Source organism: Pogoniulus pusillus, chromosome 1 (assembly GCF_015220805.1).
Source record: "Pogoniulus pusillus isolate bPogPus1 chromosome 1, bPogPus1.pri, whole genome shotgun sequence".
Classification (NCBI taxonomy): Eukaryota; Metazoa; Chordata; class Aves; order Piciformes; family Lybiidae; genus Pogoniulus; species Pogoniulus pusillus.
The window spans coordinates 48,885,825-48,905,978 of NC_087264.1; the positions used below are offsets into that span (position 1 = coordinate 48,885,825).

At 46.9% G+C, this 20,154-nt stretch overlaps 2 protein-coding genes across 2 annotated transcripts in view; one reads left to right on the top strand and one right to left on the bottom strand.

Moving 5' to 3' along the window:
- The window catches only part of PPP4R3A (protein phosphatase 4 regulatory subunit 3A), a 44,324-nt gene extending 36,170 nt beyond the window's left edge, over window positions 1-8,154 (bottom strand). The window contains exon 1 of the mRNA XM_064151734.1: window positions 6,958-8,154. Coding sequence (XP_064007804.1) covers window positions 6,958-7,099 — 142 coding nt within the window. The 5' untranslated portion in view covers window positions 7,100-8,154. The remainder of the gene's footprint in view (window positions 1-6,957) is intronic.
- On the top strand, window positions 7,746-10,819 carry LOC135179680 (nascent polypeptide-associated complex subunit alpha, muscle-specific form-like). Its single transcript, XM_064151740.1, has 2 exons — window positions 7,746-8,883; window positions 10,469-10,819. The coding sequence occupies exon 1, from the start codon at window positions 7,746-7,748 to the stop codon at window positions 8,472-8,474; it is 729 nt and encodes a 242-aa protein (XP_064007810.1). The 3' UTR covers window positions 8,475-8,883; window positions 10,469-10,819.
- The last annotated feature ends 9,335 nt before the right edge of the window (window positions 10,820-20,154 follow it).

Consider the following 20,154-nt stretch of genomic DNA (forward strand, 5'->3'; position numbering starts at 1 on the left):
TGTTACAGCTCTAAGGCAGTCTTGTATTTATATTACCAGAACATCTGCCAAATATCTCACAAAATTTACACTTAAAAAAAATTAAAATGAACATCTGCCAAATATCTCACAAAATTTACACTTAAAAAAAATTAAAATGCTTCAACAACCTCAAATAGGAAGCCTGCAAACCTGAAGAGAGGACAAGAAAGTGTATGACTTGGATTTGAAAAAGGTACTTGGAATTGGAAACTGTACTTCCAAATCTCACAGCAAAACCAACAATGACTAGCTAGTTTTCACTCTCTGGAGAGTATATTGATTACCAAATTCAAAGCAAAAAATATCCTAACCCAGTGTTTGTGTATAAAGTATTGTCATTCTCAATGTTGTAGGTTGCAGTCAGAAAAACCCCACACTCCTTTCCTGAAGAACTGCTTCTGATCTAACATCACAGAATGGTTTGAGTTGGAAGGGACCTTTAAAGATCATCTACTCTAAAATGCCTGTGATGAGCTGGGCCATCTTTAACTAGATCAGGGTGCTCAGACCCCTGCCCAATCTGACCTGGAATGCTTGCAGGGATGGGACACCTAATACCTCTATGGACAGTGTGTCAGTGTTTCACCACCTTTCTTGTAAATTTTTTTTTTCTTGTAAAATTTTTTTTCCTTGTATCTAGCCTGAATCTACCTTCTTTTAGTTTAAAACCATTGCCCCTTGTCCTATTGCTATAGGCCATGCTAAAAACAGTCCACATCTTTCCTAGAGGCCTCGTTTAAACACCGAAAAGCCACAACAAGGCTGCCCTGGAGTGTTCTGCTCTCCAGGCTGAACAAGCTCGAAACTTTCTGCCTGTCTTCATATTGGAGGTGTTCCATCCTTCTTTCATTTTTATGGCCCTCCTCTAGACTTGGTCCACCAGGTCCTTGTCTTCCCTGCTCTGAGGACTCTGGAGCTAAACACAGTACTTCAGGTGGGGTAAGAAAGATGACTACTTCATAAATTCAGAAACTTTACCAAGGATTTTTATATTAATTAGCTTACTATGTATGTGATAATCAGATACAATTAATTCAGCTTCTTTAACAAGTAACTCACCTGTGATGGCTGCTTCTTCCTAAGTATGTTGGTACACAAGAAGCAGCCTTCACTTAATGAAGTTGGCCTGAGATACTACTGTGCCTTATCAACTGCTCTTGCAGTAAGAGCTGTTTACAAACTAAGAACAATCCAACAACAAAACTGTGCTAAACAGTCCTTGAGGGAAAACAAGACAACTCAAAAGCAATCTTTCCCCCAAGCCACATAAGAGTGTATCCTTCATTTTCCAAAAGATTTTCCCAATTTTGTAACCCACATCAGGTCTGTTAAAGCAGCTTAAGTGTGACTGTGTAACGACAGAAAAAATAAAAATCACAAACTTTAAAGCAGGACAGAGAAGGAAATCATCCAAAATGAGAGCTACTGATGCATCCAATACACTGTAGTACTTCGGTCATAGTCCTGAGCTCTGAATTTTGGGTTTGCTTAGTAAACATATCAAAACAGCATTCTCTTCTCCATTACAATTGTTCATTACAAGCAGTAATTAATTTCAATCTTACTTTCAGTTTCAAAGCTTTAGCAACATATGTCTTATACCATGATTTTGTGCTAATAATTTAGGTGATAAATTTCTACGTCTTTACTGTCTAGAAAATACCAGCAAATATGAATTAGAATCATCTAAGAATAAAGCAACTGACAATATTGTATTTTGACTGCTGAACACAGATATAGAAATTCTAAAATTAGCACAACATCATCAATAACTTGAACACAATATTTAACAAAATGCTATTAAAAAAATTTGAAGACAGCTGAATGCAGATCTCTCATCTTTCATGCTATATGGAGACACTACAGAATGATCTCTGTACTAGATTTAGCACAGAAGAATATTTCTCCTCTACAAAAACCTGATGCTTGCAAGAAAGGCAAATCAAGCCATATAAGGCTTGACTTGCTAATCACTGTCAAATGACTCAACTTAGTCCTCACCACTACGGACAATAATTATAAAATTATGCATTTGGAGACAGAAATACACAGAAGCATTAACTGTTCTCTATAACCTAGAACTTCCCCAGATCCATCCTTCTGGAGAATCTGATCTCTATTTGTGTAACAAACTCTCCAGAAAGGGTTCGACAACTCAGAACTAGTGACTATTCTAATAGTTCAGTAAGTTTATTTTCATACAATAGTTTGACAGGATCTGGCCCTTTTCTGGTACGAGCCAAGCTTAGGTCTTTTCTTTGCTTCTGGGAACTAAGCAATAGTAACAGATGTCTGTAACACAAATATATACCTTTAGAAAGAAGTTACAAAAATGTAACATACAGCAAAAAAAGTTCTTCTCCATTTAAAGCCACTGGCAGTATTGATTCCTCAGAACAGTTCAAGATGCTTACTCTTGCAGTTGTCATAAGCAATTACTTTCTATGTAGGTATTTTTTCCTTATTACCTAGAATATGTTGACAGTAGAAACAGATCAACAAATTTAATCTTCATTGACTCAATGACTATTCAAAGTCAAAGCTTAATAGAAGCTATGATACAGCCCCCAACTGTGAAAATCAAGATACTTTCTAAGTTAATAGTATTGAATTTGTAGAGATAACTGCCAAACATTGGTACCAGAAACTAACATCTGAAACCACCTAATAAAAAAGAAAATGTTGATTTGCAGAATTCGGTTATTTGCCGCTGTAATGCAACACAGCACAGCTGTTTTGGTTTTTTTTTTTGGGTTGGCATAACACCAATCCATGCTGGGAAAGATAAAAGAGCACAGGGAAAGACTTGCTCAGAAGAGATGACATACATTGCTATTTTCAAAGATCATCAGAGAACATCAAATAACCTAATCCAGTAGTCTCAAACAACAGATCTGAAGACTTGTTTACATACGTGCATATGGAGACCTGCTGATACGGAATCTGCTTTTCTCCCATCAAACTGTTATACATATCCTTTCCCAAAAGCAGAAAGGATACACTGGAACACATTACTCTTCAACCAGTACAAAAATGTTTAAATGAAAATCCCAATTCAAAAGCTTTTTTTAATTGTTTGGTTATCGTTTATTTGTTTGTTTTGGTTGGTATTGCACACAGAGGTTTAAGTTCTGCAATCAGTTCTGCAACCACAGAAAATCTGGGAAACAACTTAAGCCAGTGTCCAAGAACCAGCTCTGCATTTGCAAGAGACTATGCCTCAGTTTATCACATTTCTATAGGCCCAAACTCAAACATTAAGGAGCAGGGAGAATCAGGAGAAAATAAACAAACATAAAAATCGTCCCCACCTCCTTTTTTTTAACCCCCTCCGTTTTAATCTGAAGGAAAGTATACGACCACACAATTTTGTGTTGCATTCCTAACAATATATAAATACATAAATAAAATGAATCCTTTGAGTAAGGTAAAGCATACTTAGGTCGCATTTTGGTTATGCCCTCTGTCACTATTACAGGGTTATGAGTAACCTAGTCTGAAGAAATAGCAAGAATATGGATGCTCACACTGTGGCAGAAGTCATTAACATACAGAATTCAGAAGTGGCAAACCACAACTTCTGAATAAAAATGATTAGATAAGTCCTGAACAACTGCTAGCAAGTATGGCCTCCATACATGGGGAGTTCACTCTGGCTTGTCAAAAAGTTTAGAAACAGGACTAGCAAGCTTTAATTAAAATTTAAGCCTTCAAAGTAACTTCATAGGCAATTTAATTTTAGATGTGTCTTCAGTCATCTGGGCTCAGAGCAAAAAACTGTCTAGTGAGCGGTGGACTGAAAAACACAGAAATTTTAAGCATGAAGCAGGTTCACAGCAGCCTAATATACCATGTGAGAAATAGGTAAGAAAGCAAAGGTTTATGATTATACACAGAAACTCATATAGAAGGTGACTGCAGGAGAGTTCACTATTGTTCTACTACAATTCAAGTACAACACACTGCAACTAAGAATCACACAAAGCAATTTCTCAAGGTTTTAATTAAAGAAGTTAATTGTTGTTCAAGTGCAAAAAACACCACACCACATCTGCCTGTTTTAAAGCACAATATATGTAATATAAAAGCAGTTTACTGTATTTTTGTACTACAATTACTCCAAACTGCCTGCAATGACTCTTAGAAGTTTAGTACCTGGGAACACCAAACATATCAGATAACAAAAATTACTCATCTGCTCTAAATTCTTTTAAGACAGTGTTAGAAAAAAAACACTAAAACCAAAACCAGCCACCAAACCCAAACAAACCAACTCTCCTACAGATTAAAAAAAAATAGACTCTTACGCATAAGTTCTTTCTCCAGTTCCAGATAGCTTACCCTGAACTTGGCATACTGATTGTAGCTCTGAACACCCTGACCCTACTATAAAATCTCAACCACTTGTAAAGCAGCTATAGAGCTACACCAAGTCACAGCTGCACAATCAAAAGACTGAACCATGTGCTAGCCCACGCGGTCAGCCAAATAAACTCCTGATAATTATGCTGTTGCTCTGTGCACAGCCCCTTAGCAGCAGTGGGTATTTTCCATGTACAGCAGTACCGCTAATATCCCCTACAGTACCCTCCACAGCCTCCCCGACTCAGGAAGCAGTAGGCCTTGAGCTTCAGGCAAACGCCGAGGTTTTCAGTCAGTTTCCTGGAGTAAGTCTGTAGGGTGCACAGGATGAATCTCTGCTCATACACTAGGAAAAGCGGGTTTAGAAAACGAGTTGTTTTATTGTGGAAAGACGAGGAGCTGACAAAGACAAGATCTAAACACCTTTTACCTCCTTGTATGAAGGCAAACGGTTTATAGGTCAGGTTCCCAGTACTTGTATGTTTCTGGTAACCAGGGGAAGAAAAAATATAAATCAAGTCAAGCACTTCACACAGGTAAAACAGCACACAAGGAAACACACAAATTGCATAGCGCCTAAACAAGACTGGCATTATACTTTTTTCCAAACCATTCGATCCCATGTAAAAAATCTGCCTTCAAAAAATCAGTCCACAAACAACGGATCGGGAGTAAACAAAATAGAAATCAGATTTTATGAGGTGTTTACACAAGCAAGTTAGAAAAACTAGCCTATTAATAGAGTGCACATTTACCCAGAGCTGATACTACCTACTAAATTAAGAACTCAAGCTCTGCATATTATTCAATAGCCTTGAAGCATGCCGCTTGAGAAGTCCAGTGTGTGTACCCTACTAAATATACTTCTACATATTAGGAGTAATTTTGAGTGTGAGTCGGCTCTGCTCCGATTAGAGTATCGTAGCTATGCCACGCAAAGTAATGACTTCACCTTTGGTTTTGGATCACTTATAACATTTTTATTTTCCTTCTTACAAGACGTTCATGTACAACAAAATGGCAACAACTGCCTAATTTAGGTTCTAATCAGTCTTAAGCACACATATCCCCACTGAAGGTCAATAGAGGGATTTTAGTTTGAATGAGCTACTTCTTCAGAAGCAGGTTATAAAACCCACTTCTTTTTCTAAAGAGAATTAAAAAAAATAAATTAAGTGTACAGAAGACATGAGGGTTTTTAAACATGGGCATACTGGCCATGAAGAGAGAAAGGGCTGTATTTACAACAAAAGAGTGTAAAGATGAGCCTAAAAATTTAGTGGCCACCTTCTTTTACCCTCTCTCATGTGAGAATAGAGCTAAGTCTATATCCATTTTGAATGTTTTCTTTTACAGTATGAAGTTAGCTAAACTTCATAAGCGAATCTTCAATACCAAACAAAAATAAAATTATCAGTTTAATTTTTAAAAGTATAATTAAGAAACTACAAGACCCTGAGATTGATGCCTATAAGAAGCTCTATCAAAATCCTGCTTAAAGTTTGACTTCTCCCTATGAATTTATGATCTTTGCAATAGAGATTATTGTACAGTTCATCAGAACTTTCTAAATCAGTAAGAACTAGTGATTCTCAAGTTAGTTTTCATCCTAGTTTCTATAATGAAAAAGCCAAATAAAGAAAATTATAACTTCTGTCGACAGTCACAAGCTGTAACTTCAAGTCACTAGATACGGCAGCCACCTATCTAATGAAATAAGCCACACGCTGACAGATTTTACTAGCAAAATGGTACATGCTAGATATCGTAAATTATAGATTTTAAAATATGCTCTAATCATAGAAGTCATGAACTGAATCAACAATCAAGGCTAGCCCAAACATTTAGACACAGGAGTAGGTATTACTACTCAACCCATACCATGGCCGTGTGTTGTTGGCAAAGGAAGTTGATAAGATATTGTTTTAAATTTATTTACAGAAAGAAGTAGTACTGCTGAAGGCCCAAGAAGTACTATTCCATTTTAAAAAGGGTGAGGGAGGGAAAAAAAGCTGAAAATGTGTTTTCTGTCCCCTAGATTGTCTTTACTACTCTAACAACTGTACTTTGACAACTGTTGATAGCTTTTAGAATGTGTTCCATAATTCTTGCTTACCAAAGAAAGGAGAGGGAAAGGGAAGGTGTCAACCATCCAGTAACCTTTTAAACATTTATACTAAAAAACATGAACTAAGCTTTGAACAACTGCTCTCACAACGGGATTGTCTCCAGAAACCTTCAAGCAAGGTTAAATCAGAATAATCACCTTTGAAATTGGAGTGACGGATCACTGTATGTCCGAACTCACACGAGATGTACAAGACTTGAATGCTTTTTTGTACGCAACTCTGTGTATTCACTATGCACCAAGTACCTACTATGCTTGTACTCAATAGCAATCTTCCATTTCCTTCACTTGGCCTAACACGAATGAACTACAGCTAGTGCCTACTTGCTTTCAGGAATCATATCTGAATTATGCAGCAAAACATTACGGCGACAAAAGCAAAGATAAGCCCATTCCTTCCCTGGGTAGCACGGAAAAAGATTGTACCTTCAGACATACACACTCACCATCACTCTCTGCCCTGACTAGCAGGGACATGCCCTTCAGCCTCTCCACGTAGCAGGAGGACACATGTCCTGTGCCTCGATCATCCCACTGGCGGTCCTCATTTAGCGTGTAAACCTTCACCCTCCGCCGGGTGTCAGTCATCCTGCTGCCTGCCACACCACAGCCACCACTCTGGCTTTCAATTGCTGGAGGAACAGAGTCTGGTCGGGGGCTAGGCCCCCCTCAAATGAGGGGAGCGGGAAAGAAGGCAGCAGCCCCACAAGGGCACGCAAAGCAAGCTCTTCTTACTTCAGTGCTCTAAAGGGATCTTCATTATCGAGGATAAAAGGATTGTAGGGCGCAGGGGAGATGGAGAAAAAAGAAGGGAGATGAAGATGAGAAAGGGTAGCTGCTCCAGGCGCTGCAGGAAAGGCGAGTAAGCCTACGCTGGGGAGAGCTGCAGAGCGGAGAGAAGCTCTTTGCAGGGTGAAGGGCAGGCAGGAAAGGCAGTGAAGGGAGCCCAGAGGAGAAGTTGATCCACGGGAGCAGACGCAGCGGCAACCCTGGAGGTCGAGACTCTGGCAAAGGAAGCAGGCAAGAGGCTGGCGAGGCCGAGGTAAAGCAGGCGCAGGGAAGTAGGCTGAGAGGGGCCGTTCGCCCCGGCCTGGACCTCGGCTCTATTGTGCAGCAGTTGCTGCCCAGGCCCGAAGCCCCTCGCTCGGCGCCCGTCAGCGCGAGGTTTCCAGAAGCTCCCTCCTTCCCGCCGGGGCTGGCTGGGGCCTGCGGGCACTGCCTGTCCCGGGGCGGGATGCAGCTGGCAGGAGGGCTCAGCGCCCCGTCTCCCCCACAGACACCCGTCGCAAGCGGCAGCTTCACTCCCAGCCCGACTCCGCCGCCATATTCTTCTTCCTCCTCCTCTTCCTCCCGGTGCTACGGCGACTCGGTCCCGGCTCCCTGGCGCGCCTTGCGACGTAGCTGTACGCTCAGCAGCCCGGGCGGCAAAGAGGTGCTCTGCCCTGCGGAGGGAGCGAGCGGCGACGGCGCAGTACGGCGCGGCCTGTCCAGCCCGGCTACCCCCGGCTCCGCCTCAGTCACTGCGCGGCCGCCATCTTGGTTTCACCTCTCACTGGAGCCACGGGGTCTCCCAGCCAGCGGCAGCACGGGCCGCCCGCCAGTATTTAAAGGGCCAGCAGCCCCAAGCCCGCAGCGCGGGTACGTCGCGTTCGCGGGTGGGTACGTCGCGTTCACGGGTGGGTACGCGCATCTGGGCTCCGAGCCGCCCTCACGCATCAGCCTTGCGACACCGCAGACTGCGCTACACCGCACCCAGCACCACCTTCGCGCGGTGCCCTTCCAGGTCGCTTTCGGATCTGCACAGGAGGGACATGCGTGGGGCCTTAGCCGAACCGTTATCGCAGCGCAGGAAGGGCGGCACGAGTGGCAGTGGCAGTGCCTGCTGGCCTCACCGCCTGTGACGCTCGGCGATCGCTCTCGCCGCGATCAGCGGATGCTAGCGGGCCGGGGAGGTGAGCCGTAGCGCGGCCGCCAGGCGGGGCCCGTCGGCAGCCGCACGTGTGCGCAGCGGGGCCCACGCGGGAAGCAGCTGCCGCCCCTTCCCTCTCCGGGGAGCACCTGGGGCCGTGCGTCACGGCTGGACCAGCCCTCTCGCCAAAGGGCTGCTGGTGGTTTTATCGGTTTCCTTTGCCTCGTCACACATCGCTGAGTGATCCGAAAGTTAAACAGCTTCTGTTTGAGTGGCTGTTGGGTCTTTTCAGACAGAGATAGGATCTCACAATCTCAGTAACAAACAGAAGCTGTCGGGTCTTCGCTTTTGCCACTGCTGCCAACATCTGAACAGATGTTGGACAAAATTCCCTAAAATATGCAAAGACACTCGTGCATTTGGGACCTCTCAGACACAACAGTGCAGCAGAAACCATTCCAGGGTAGGATCTATGTACATGGGAGATGACTGCAATTTGTATACTGAATTAGATCGATTTTTATTTGGTACTTCAAGTATTGGTATTTATCAAATGAGTTATGCTGGGGCTGGTTTGAGCCAAAACCACAGACTACGAGTTTTCCCCTTAGAAGAGGAGGCTCAGGGGTGAGCTCATTGCTGTCTACAACTACCTGAAGGGAGGCTGTAGCCAGGTGGGGTTGGTCTCTTCTCCCAGGCAACCAGCAACAGAACAAGGGGACACAGCCTCAAGTTGTGCTGGGGGAGGTCTAGGCTGGATGTTAGGAGGAAGTTGTTGTCAGAGAGAGTGATTGGCATTGGATTGGGCTGCCCAGGGAGGTGGTGGAGTCACTGTCCCTGGAGGTGTTTACGAAAAGACTGAATGGGGCACTTAGTGCCATTGTCTAAGGCTGGGTGCTAGGTTGGACTGGATGATCTTGGAAGAGAAAAGGAAGAACTGTTATGAAGGATTCATGTTTTCATTGAATACTTTTCTCCTCATTCAGTAATTTCTGAAAGGAGGTTGGAGCTGGCTGGGGTTGGTCTCTTTTCCCAAGGAACAAGGACAGGACAAGAGGAAAACCTAGAATCATAGAATCAACCAGGTTGGAAGAGACCTCCAAGCTCAGCCAGTCCAACCTAGCACCCAGCTCTGGCCAATCAACCAGATCATGGCACTAAGTGCCTCATCCAGGCTTTGCTGGGACACCTCCAGAGAAGGTGACTCCACCACCTCCCTGGGCAGCCCATTCCAATGCCAATCACTCTCTCTGACAACAACTTCCTCCTAACATCCAGCCTAGACCTCCCCTGGCACATCTTGAGTCTGTGTCCCCTTGTTCTGTTGCTGGTTGCTTGGCACAAGAGCCCAACACCACCTGGCTACAACCTCCCTTCAGGTAGTTGTAAACAGCAGTGAGGTCTGCCCTGAGCCTCCTTTTCTCCAGGCTAACTTTGGGTTAATTCAACCATTTGCCTAACCCCAGAAATCAGAAGGATGCAAAAGCCTTCCCTGGATTCCCTTCTCTGAGTGAGTAGATCTGAAGCACCCCTCAGGCATCACACTGATGCCTCAATGAAGCTGGTCCCTGTGCTTTCCATAAACCCCTTTGTAGCACTCAGCCACTGCAAACCTCACTAGACCTGTCTGCTGACAGCTTAGAATCACCCTTGCCTGTCCAGCCAAGAGATGGGTGGCTTCTGAGGAGCATCACTGTGATGGAGGACCATGAAAACTCCCTTAGGGTATTTGTCATGCTCATCTCTTCTGTCCAGGCTAAGCTGGCAGGTCGAATACAATCAATGGATGAAGTTTTACCGACCTGATGGGGGGGAGGGGAAGCTAATCCCCATTGATTTGTTATGAAACAGGAAGCATCAGAAGAGCTTCCGTGGAGAAGTGGATTATTGCCCCAAATCTCTCCTGCCCTTCAGTTTAATCTTTTTTCCTGGAGTAAATAAATAAGACAAAATTATTCAGGATTTTTTGGGGGGATTTCTGTTGCTAAGAACTGGAAGATTTTGACCCATAAAGTTTTTTAACAGTTTCTTTCCTCACCCAATTTGAGGTGAAGGTGAGGACTCATCACGGCATGGCTGGGCAGGAGGAGAAGAAAAGGGATTCAGCCCTGCAAGCCCTTCCAGCACTTGGCTTGGACAGGTTCAGTGAAGGTTTTGTAAGGACAGAGGAGAGAACCAGCTGGAGAGAGAGAACTGGGAGCAAGCTCCTCAGTTAGGCTGCAGCACCTTAGTCTCTACTTACTGGTGAGGTTGCACCTGGATAATAGGAGGAAGTTTTTCACAGTAAGAGTGATTGGCATTGGAATGGGCTGCCCACAGAGGTGGTGGAGGCACCGTCCCTGGAGGTGTTCAAGAGAAGACTGGATGAGGCACTTAGTGCCATGATCTGGTTGACTGGATAGGGCTCGGTGATAGGTCGGGTTGGATGAGCTTGGAAGTCTCTTCCAACCTGCTTGATTCTATTATTCTGTGATTCTATGATCAGTTTTAGAGTCCTCACTCTTGAGAAGGGCATTTAGGGGCTGGAGCAAGACCAGAGGAGGGCAAAGAAGCTGGTGAAGACTGTGGAGAACCGAGTTGGTGAGGAGCAGCTGAGAGACATGACATTATTCAGCCAAAAGGAATGGAGGCTCATGGGAGGCCTTCTGGCTCTCTACAGCTCCTTGACAGGAGGTTGGAGCCAGGTGGGGGTTGGTGTCTTCTGTCAAGGAATAAATGACAGGATGAGAAAAAATGGCCTCATGATGCACCCAAGGAGGTTTAGGTTGGACAACAAAAGAAAATTCTGCAAGATTTCCAGTTCTGCCCCCACCCCAGTTCTGCCCTACATGGATCTCTGCCCTGATCCACAAGGACCCCTTTGTGTCCCTCTTAAAACACAGGCTCCAGTTCTGGCATGGACCTGGATCACTCACTCAACCTGGGGTCTGGATGTTTCTTCTCCTCTTTGATTCAACAAGACTGGAAGCCCTTTGGACCAGGAATTGACTTAATGAACTTTGCTTAGCATTTCAGGCAAATCACCTTGACTACAGAAAAGCAGGAGAATCAAAGTGTTGTGTAGCTCAGCACCCTGCCTCTGATGCTGGCCTAAGCAGATGTGAGAGGAAGACAAAAGCAGTACAAACACAAATGCCTCTGCCCAAAGCACTGCCCTAGTTTGCAGCTTTTAGGTCAGGAACTTCAAGTATCTAAGTTCTGAAGTATGTTACACCTGGGGTGGTTTGCTGCCCATGAATGCAAATAGTGCAAAATAACACTGCCAGGAAAGGACCACCACAGCCAAATCCATCCACCAGAGTTTGTAAACTGCTGTAATTTCTGCAGAACTGCTTGTAAAATCTCCCAGAGAGGGATTGTGCCCCTCTGTTCCACTCTGCTGAGACTCCATGTTCAGAGTTGGGGGCAGCTCTGGAGTCCTCAGCACAGCAGAGACATGGAGCTGCTGGAGGAGGATGAAAGAAGATGACAGAAATGGTGGGAGGACTGGAAGCACTCTGCTGTGAGAGGCCAGGCTGAGAGAGTTGGGATTGTTCAACCTGGAGAAGGATCTAGGGAGACCTTCTGGTGGCCTTTCAAGGAGCCAAGCAGAAAGCTGAGGACATACTTTTGAGCAGGGCCTGTTGTGACAGGACAAGAGGTGATGGTTAGAACTGAAAGAGGGAGATCAAGACAGGGGAGAAGGGAGAAATGTTTGACACTGAGGGTGTTGAAAGCCTGGCCCAGGTTGCCCAGAGAAATGCTGAATGCCCCATCCCCGGAACTCTTCCAGGTGAGGGTTTTTGGGGCTCTGAGCAACCTGCCCTAGTCGGGGATGTCCCTCCTGACTGCAGGGAACTGGACAGGATTACCTCTAAAGGTCCCTTACCACCCAAACCAGCCTGGGATTCCATGACACTGTGAAGCCATCTCACCTGTCAGGGAAATAATGTCAAACTCTGTAACCTAGTGGTGTTGTCCTCTTAACAGGGTGATTAAAGTCACCTCTTCTTAAGAAACCTCAGACTTGTTCCCTGGAATCTATCAGCTGCAGTAGTCACTTATGAGATACACAGGAATGAGGAGGGAAGTGACAGACACAAGCCATAATAAACCCTCACCAGCAAGGAACTAAGCAGGTCATTAATCAGCCACAAACAGTGCCGGCCCCACACAGCTCTCAGGTAACATCAAGGCCATTGCTGGGTCGGCTTTGCAAAGCATTTCCTTAGCTAATTCTCTCAATGTTTTCAAAGCTTTGGCTCTACCAGAAGCTGAGTAAAGGAAGCCTCTAGGAACTGATGGGAAAGCATTTCAGGTGGGAGGCAGAGCACTCAGTTTTAGCACGAAGGTGGCAGAGGCACTGGAAGTACTCAGTGAGGCTTGCCATTACTACCAGGAGGACATTACAAGGCTGGAGGAGGTTCAGAAAGAGGCAGCAAATCTGTGAAGTGTCTGGAGAACAGGTATGGTGAGGAGCAGCTGAGGGAACTGGGTTTTTTTTAGTCTGGAGAAAAGAAGGCTGAGGGGAGACCTTCACAGGCTCACAAGATGTTAGGGGTTGGAAGGGACCCAAGGACATCATCCAGTCCAACCCCCCTGCCACAGCAGGACCATACAATCTAGCTCAGGGCACACAGGAACACATCCAGACAGGCCTGGAAAGGCTCCAGAGAAGGAGACTCCACAACCTCTCTGGGCAGCCTGTGCCAGTGCTCTGGGATCCTTCCAGGAAAAAAGTTGCCCCTTGTGTTGAGCTGGAACCTCCTGTGCTGCAGCTTCCATCCATTGCTGCTTGTCCTATCCCAGGGAGCAGTGAGCAGAGTTTGTTCCCCCTCCCCCCCACCCCAGCCCTCAGACATTGATAAACATTGATTAAATCCCCTCTCAGTCTTCTCTTCTCCAGACTAAGCAGCCCCAGGTCCCTCACCCTCTTCTCATCAGGCAGTGCTCCAGTCCCCTCATCATCTTCATAGCCCTCCCTTGGACTCTCTCCAGCAGATCCCTGTCTCTCTTAAACTGGGGAACCCAAAACTGAAGGCAGTACTTAAGATGAGGTCTCAGCAGGGCAGAGTAGAGGCAAAAGGAGAACCTCCTTTGATCTGCTGGACACACTCTTCCTAATACACCCCAGGATCCCACTGGCCCTCTTGGCCACCAGGCCACATTGCTGTGCCATGGATGTTCTCCAGCAGCACTCTCAGGTCCCTCTCCACAGAGCTGCTTTCCAGCAGATCACTTCCCAGCCTGTCCTGGTGCAGTTTATTATTCCTCCCCAGATGCAGGACTCTGCACTTGTCCTTGTTGAACCTCATTTGGTTCCTCTGTGCCCAGCCCTCAGCCTGTCTAGGTCTCGCTGCATGGCCACACAGCCTTCAGCTCTGTCAGCCAATCCTCCCACCTTGGTGTCAGCAGCAGACTTGCTCAGCAGACTCTGTCCCCTTCTGACTCTATAACTCCCTGAAAGGAGGCTGAAGGCAGGAGGGGGCTGGTCTCTTCTCCCAAGGAACAAGTGACAGGATGAGAGGAAATGGCTTCAAGTTGCACCAGAGGAGATTTAGGCTGAACATTAGAAGAAGCATGACTGAAAGTGGTCCTGAACCACAGAACAAGCTAGCAAGGGAGGTAGCTGAATCCTCATCCCCAGAGGTGTCACAAAGCTGCAGGGATGTGGTGCTGAAGGACATGGTTTAGCATCAGCCCTGATAGAGCCAGAGAATGCTTGGACTGGATGATCTTCATAGAATCGGTCAGGGTTGGAAGGGACCACAAGGATCACCTAGTTCCACACCTCTACCATGGGCAGGGACACCTCACACAAGTTCTTAAAGGTCTTTTCCAACTGAAAAGATTCTGATTCTGTTCTTGGACTCTATGCCTGTGGTTGACTTCTGGGCCAGATCAGAAATCCTTCCCTAGCAGGTGCTCATCTCTCACAAGTCCATCTGAAGCAAGGCAGGAATTTTTACGTCCTGTTAGACAGCAAAATCCAGCCTGCAGAGCCTCCTGTCTAGTCCGAGGACTTGTGAAAGGAGCTGTGACCAGCAGTGGAGCATGCAGAAGAGGCACAGCTTTCCTGACTCAGGCACAAGCTTAGCTGTGCCCCAGAGAACATGTTTTCAAGGCCTCCCTCATTCTCGCCTCTAAGAATCACAGAAAAGGGCACTGAATTGCTAATCGTTAGCAGGCTCATAAATAACTTTGTCTGTAACAGGAGGAGTTGCAGGCAGGGCTGGGTGTGCTGGCCAGAGGCAGGTGAAGCGCAGCAGGCAGCTCCTGCCATCTGGTGGACGCGAGCTCCCCAGCATGCTGCTGCATCATCCCACATCACACCAGCTTTAACAAAATCCAGGCTTTCTGGCTTCTGTGTTTCCCATCTGGAAATGCCTCCTGGGCCTTTCCATTTGGATGCAGCATCCCAGCCTGGATCAGCAATCCAGGATCATCCAGCCAGCAAGACCAGGGCAGAGACTGTCCCCTTGTACTCAGCACTAGTTAGGGCACACCTTGACTAGTGGGTTCAGTTTTGGGTCACTCATTCCAAGAAGGACATTGAGGGACTGCAGCAGGTCCAGAGAAGAGCAGTGAAGCTGGTGAAGAGCAGCTGAGGCACCTGGAGCTGTTCAGCCTGGAGAAAAGGAAACTGAGGGGAGACCTCATTGCTCTCTACAACTTCCTGAAAGGAAGCTGGAGCCAAGTTGCTCTTCTCCCAAGGAACAAGTGATAGGGCAAGAAAAAAGAACCTCAAGTTGCACCAGGGAAGGTTTAGGTTGGATATTAGAAGAAACATTTTCACTGAGAAGGTTCTCAAGCCCTGGAACAGGCTGCCTAGGGAGGTGGTTGAATCCCCAGCCTCAGAGGTGTTTTTAAGAGGCAGAGGTGTGGTGCTGAGGGAATGGACTAGCACCAGCCCTGGTCAAGTTATGGAATGGCTGGATTTGATAAACTTGAAAGGTCTTTTACAGCCTAAAGTGTTCTGTGATACTCTGTAGCTTCTCATGCAATTACAGCTATCTTGATTACTCTTCTGGAGGTGACATTTCTCCTTCTATCAGCATTTCTGTGATGATTCCCCACAGAAAGCTAGAGAAGGCCAACACAAGAACCACAATAAAGTGGTAAACAAAATCACAAAGCTAAGGCAGAAACATATCTCTTCTCTCAGTGTGACCCTGCCATCATCTTGGTTCTGATATCCAGGAACTGCTGTCCTGCTGGAGTGAGCAAAGCCAGCAAAAAATAAACTGAGGGAGTTGGGGCTGTTCAGTCTAGAGAGAAGGCTCCCAGGTGACCTTCTTGTGGCCTTCCAGGATCTGAAGTGGGCTACAAGAAAGCTGGGGAGGGACTTTTTAGGATGGCAGGGAGTGATAGGACTGGGGGGAGTGGAACCAAGCTAGAAATGAGTAGATTCAAGATGGATGTTAGGAAGAAGTTGTTCAGCATGAGAGTGGTGAGAATCTGGAATGGGTTGCCCAGGGAGATGGTGGAAGCCTCATCCCTGAGGGTGTTTAAGGACAGGCTGGATGAGGCTCTGGTCAGCCTGATCTACTGTGGGGTGTTCCTGCCCATGGCAGAGGGGTTGGAACTGGATGATCCTTGTGGTCCCTTCCAACCCTGAATAATTCTATGATTCCATGAAAATGGCCAAGCACACAGGAAGGGAGAAGGCAGAGGAATGCTCCTCCTTTAGTGAGCTGTGCAGGCTCAGAAGGGATCAAAGGTTTATACAAGAAGGGAAAGGGTGAACACTGAAGCAATCCAAACAAATGATCAGTGAAGAAACATGCTATGGCCACCACACCAAGCCAAGCTAGAACCTGACACCACAGTGGAAGCTGCTGTGTTACCAGTCAGACCCCACTGCTGGGCTTCTAAAGGCTAAAATACTGATCTGATGAGTATTTAAGGAACTGTGACAGCAACAAGATGTCACTGGAAATATGGAATAAATTGTGAGCTGAAGGGTTTTGGGATATTGTTTGGGTTTTGTTTTTCCTTTTAAGAGGAGCTGAACCATTACAATGCAGCACACATCACAACAAAGTGGTAAAGAGAGCATGGGATACACCTGGTGCCAGCCTGGAGCAGCTGTCCTGACTGATTATGAACTGCTAACAGCCTCCATCCCAGTGAACCCAGGACACCATAGCAGCTGTCTGGACAGCCAGCTGTATACAAACCACCATCAGACATCCTGCAGCCCAGGTGAAATGCAAACACAGTCTGTATTTTGCCATTCCTGTTTTGACTTTTTCATGCTTTTGCTTCGTTTTCCCCCACTGCCTTCTCCAACTGTTCTCCCCACCAACCCTATGACCTCCTACAGAGATCACAAAGGACCTCAGAAGGAACCATCCACAAAGCCAAGGCCAGCAGCAGGCACCAACAACTATTCCAGAGATCTCTTCTGTGACTGAACACCTCTGAAATCCTTACTCTTGACCCCAGAGCATTCATAGAACACTGTGTAACTGGCAGCACTTGCCTAGCTTGTTCACCCCCAGATTTTAATCCATCTAGGGATTTTCTCCTCTTTAACAACTCAGAAACACATGAAGCCTTTACTAAAGGCCTCCAAGGCCACAGAACCTCTTCTCACAACACTCCTCTTCCACATAACCTGCTCTCATACCCTTCTCACTGTTTTATTTTCTTTACAGCTCATGACCCCCCTTCCCTGGATACACACCTACCTTTGATTCTTCACACTGCACACCTGCATCTTCCTCCTCCACACAGGAATTCCCAGAAATTTTGTCTAACAGCAAGCACAGGATCCTTGGGTGACATATAACCTGAGGTGCTAATTAGCTCCTGCATTCCCTGTAAGAAGCCCAAAAGACTTTAATTAGAAAAAAAAAATCCAAATACCAGCTAGGAGTAAAAAAAAAACATCCAACATGTATCACAGTATCACAGTATTATTAGGATTGGAAGAGACCTCACAGATCATCAAGTCCAACCCTTTACCACAGAGCTCAAGGCCAGACCATGGCACCAAGTGCCACGTCCAGTCCTGCCTTGAACAGCCCCAGGGACGGCGACTCCACCACCTCCTCGGGCAGCCCATTCCAGTGTCCAATGACTCTCTCAGGGAAGAACTTTCTCCTCACTTCCAGCCTAAATTTCCCCTGGCACAGCCTGAGGCTGTGTCCTCTCATTCTAGTGCTGGCCACCTGAGAGAAGAGAACAACCTCCTCCTGGCCACAACCACCTCTCAGGTAGCTGTAGACAGCAATAAGGTCACCCCTGAGCCTCCTCTTCTCCAGGCTAACCAATCCCAGCTCCCTCAGCCTCTCCTCGTAGGGCTGTGCTCAAGGCCTCTCTCCATCCTCATCGCCCTTCTCTGGACATGCTCAAGCATTTCAGTGTCCCTCCTTTTTACTTACAGGCATTTGGTCAATCACAGTAAAAACTGAGGTCATTCCTTAGCCAAACCTGAGTTTCTAAGCCTAATTACTTAGGCTAATCTAAATATTAGGCACCTAACTCCAGGAGCTGTGCCTCTCATTAGCAGGGAGAGGCAGGCAGCTGCTTAAAGCAGTTCTTTTGTTGCATGCCTTCTGCAAGTTAACTTCCCTCCTTTCCTGTCTCAAATAGGAAACTCCACCATTTAATCTTCTGGCAAAGATACATGATAGCCTGCCTGTGCTTTCAGAGCCCTGATTACAGTCCCTGTTTAAGTTAATGGTTATAGGACAGATTTACTGTTGTCTTTCTTAGAATCATAGAATGGTTTAGATCACAAGGGAACTCTGGAGTCTAAAGCACAAAACTGCCAGGAATTAAGTGTGATTTTGAGACATTTATAGAAGCATAGAATGGTTAAGGTTGGAAGGGACCTCAAAGCTCCGCCAGTTCCGACCCCCTGCCATAGGCAGGGACACCTCCCACTAGAATAGGTTGCTCAAGGCCTCATCCAAACTGGCTTTGGAACTCCTCCAGGGAGTTTGTGGAGCACAACTGTGCTCCACGACCTCCCTGGGCAACCTGTGCCAGTGTCTCACCACTTTCACTGCAAACAACTTCTTCCTAACACCCACTTTCAATCTGCCCTCTGACACTTTAAACCCATTCCTCCTCATCATGTCATCACAAGACCTTGTCAGCAGTCCTTCCCCAGCCCTCCTGGAGCCTCCTTCAGATCCTGGAAGGCCACTCCAAGGTCTCCTGGAAGCCTTCTCTCCTCCAGGCTGCAGAGCCCCAACTCTCTCAGTCTGTCCTCAGAGCAGAGCTCCTGCAGCCCTCTCAGCATGTTGGCGGCCTCCTCTGGACTGACTCCAACAGTTCCATGTCCTTCTTGTGCTGAGGGCTCATTTTGTTTGGAAAAGACCTTTAAGATCATCCTGTCCATCCACTCTGTAACGTGATCAAGGCTGGTGCTAAACCATGTCCCTCAGCAGCACATCTCTGACTTTCTTCATCTCCAGAGATGAGGACTCAACCACCTCCCTGTGCAGCCTGTTCCAAGGCCTGAGAAGCCTTTCAGTGAAATTTCTTCTGATGTCCAAGCTAAACTCCCCCTGGCACAATTTCAGGCTGTTTCCTTTTGTTCTGTCACTTGTTCCTTGGGAAAAGAGATCAACACCCCATCTGGCTCCAGCCTCCATTTAGGGAGTTGTAGAGTACCAGAAGGTATCAGGATCAGTGCTGGGCCCACTCCTGTTCAACATCTTTATTGATGATCTGGAGCAGGTGTGGAGCTGTTGGAAGGTGGGAGAGCCCTGCAGAGGGACCTGGACAGGCTGGATGGGTGGGCAGAGGCCAACGGGATGAGATTTAACAAGGCCAAGTGCAGGGTTCTGCACTTTGGCCACAACTACCCCAAGCAGCACTACAGGCTGGGGACTGAGTGGCTGGAGAGCAGCCAGGAGGAAAGGGACCTGGGGGTACTGATAGAGAGTAGCTGAAGATGAGGCAGCAGTGTGCCCAGGTGGCCAAGAGAGCCTAATGGCATCCTGGCCTGCATCAGGAGCAGTGTGGCCAGCAGGACAAGGGAGGTTATTCTGCCCCTGTACTCAGCACTGGTCAGGCCACACCTTGAGTGCTGTGTCCAGTTCTGGGCTCCTCAATTCAAGAGAGATGTTGAGGTGCTGGAAGGTGTCCAGAGAAGGGCAACAAAGCTGGTGAGGGGCCTGGAACACAAACCCTATGAGGAGAGACTGAGGGAGCTGGGGGTGTGCAGCCTGGAGGAGGCTCAGGGAAGAGCTCATTGCTGTCTAAAACTCCCTGAAGGGAGGCTGTAGCCAGGTGGGGTTGGTCTCTGCTCCCAGGCAAGCAGCAACAGAACAAGGGGACACAGTCTCAAGTGTCAAGTTTTACCAGGGGAGGTCTAGGCTGGATGTTAGGAGGAAGTTGTTGTCAGAGAGAGTGATTGGCATTGGAATGGGCTGCCCAGGGAGGTGGTGGAGTCACCGTCCCTGGAGGTGTTCAAGCAAAGACTGGATGAGGCACTCGGTGCCATGGTCTGGTTGATTGGACAGGGCTGGGTGCTAGGCTGGACTGGGTGATCTTGGAGGTCTCTTCCAACCTAGTTGATTCTATGAATGAAAGGTCTCTCCTCAGCCTCCTTTTCTCCAGGCTGACCCCAAATTCCGTCAACTGCTCTCCGGAACTGTTCTCCAGACGATAGTCTCCGTAGCTCTCTGGCCACAGTTACAGCTCGGGGTCACCCTGCAGGCCAGGTCCTACAAGCCTTAAGCCCTTTACCCAACTTTTCACTGCCGTGACCATACCTGAAAGCAGCAGCACGGCT

Coding starts and splice junctions, on each gene's coding strand:
- LOC135179680 (XM_064151740.1), top strand. CDS start 7,746: ATGCAGCTGGCAGGAGGGCTCAGCGCCCCGTCTCCCCCACAGACACCC.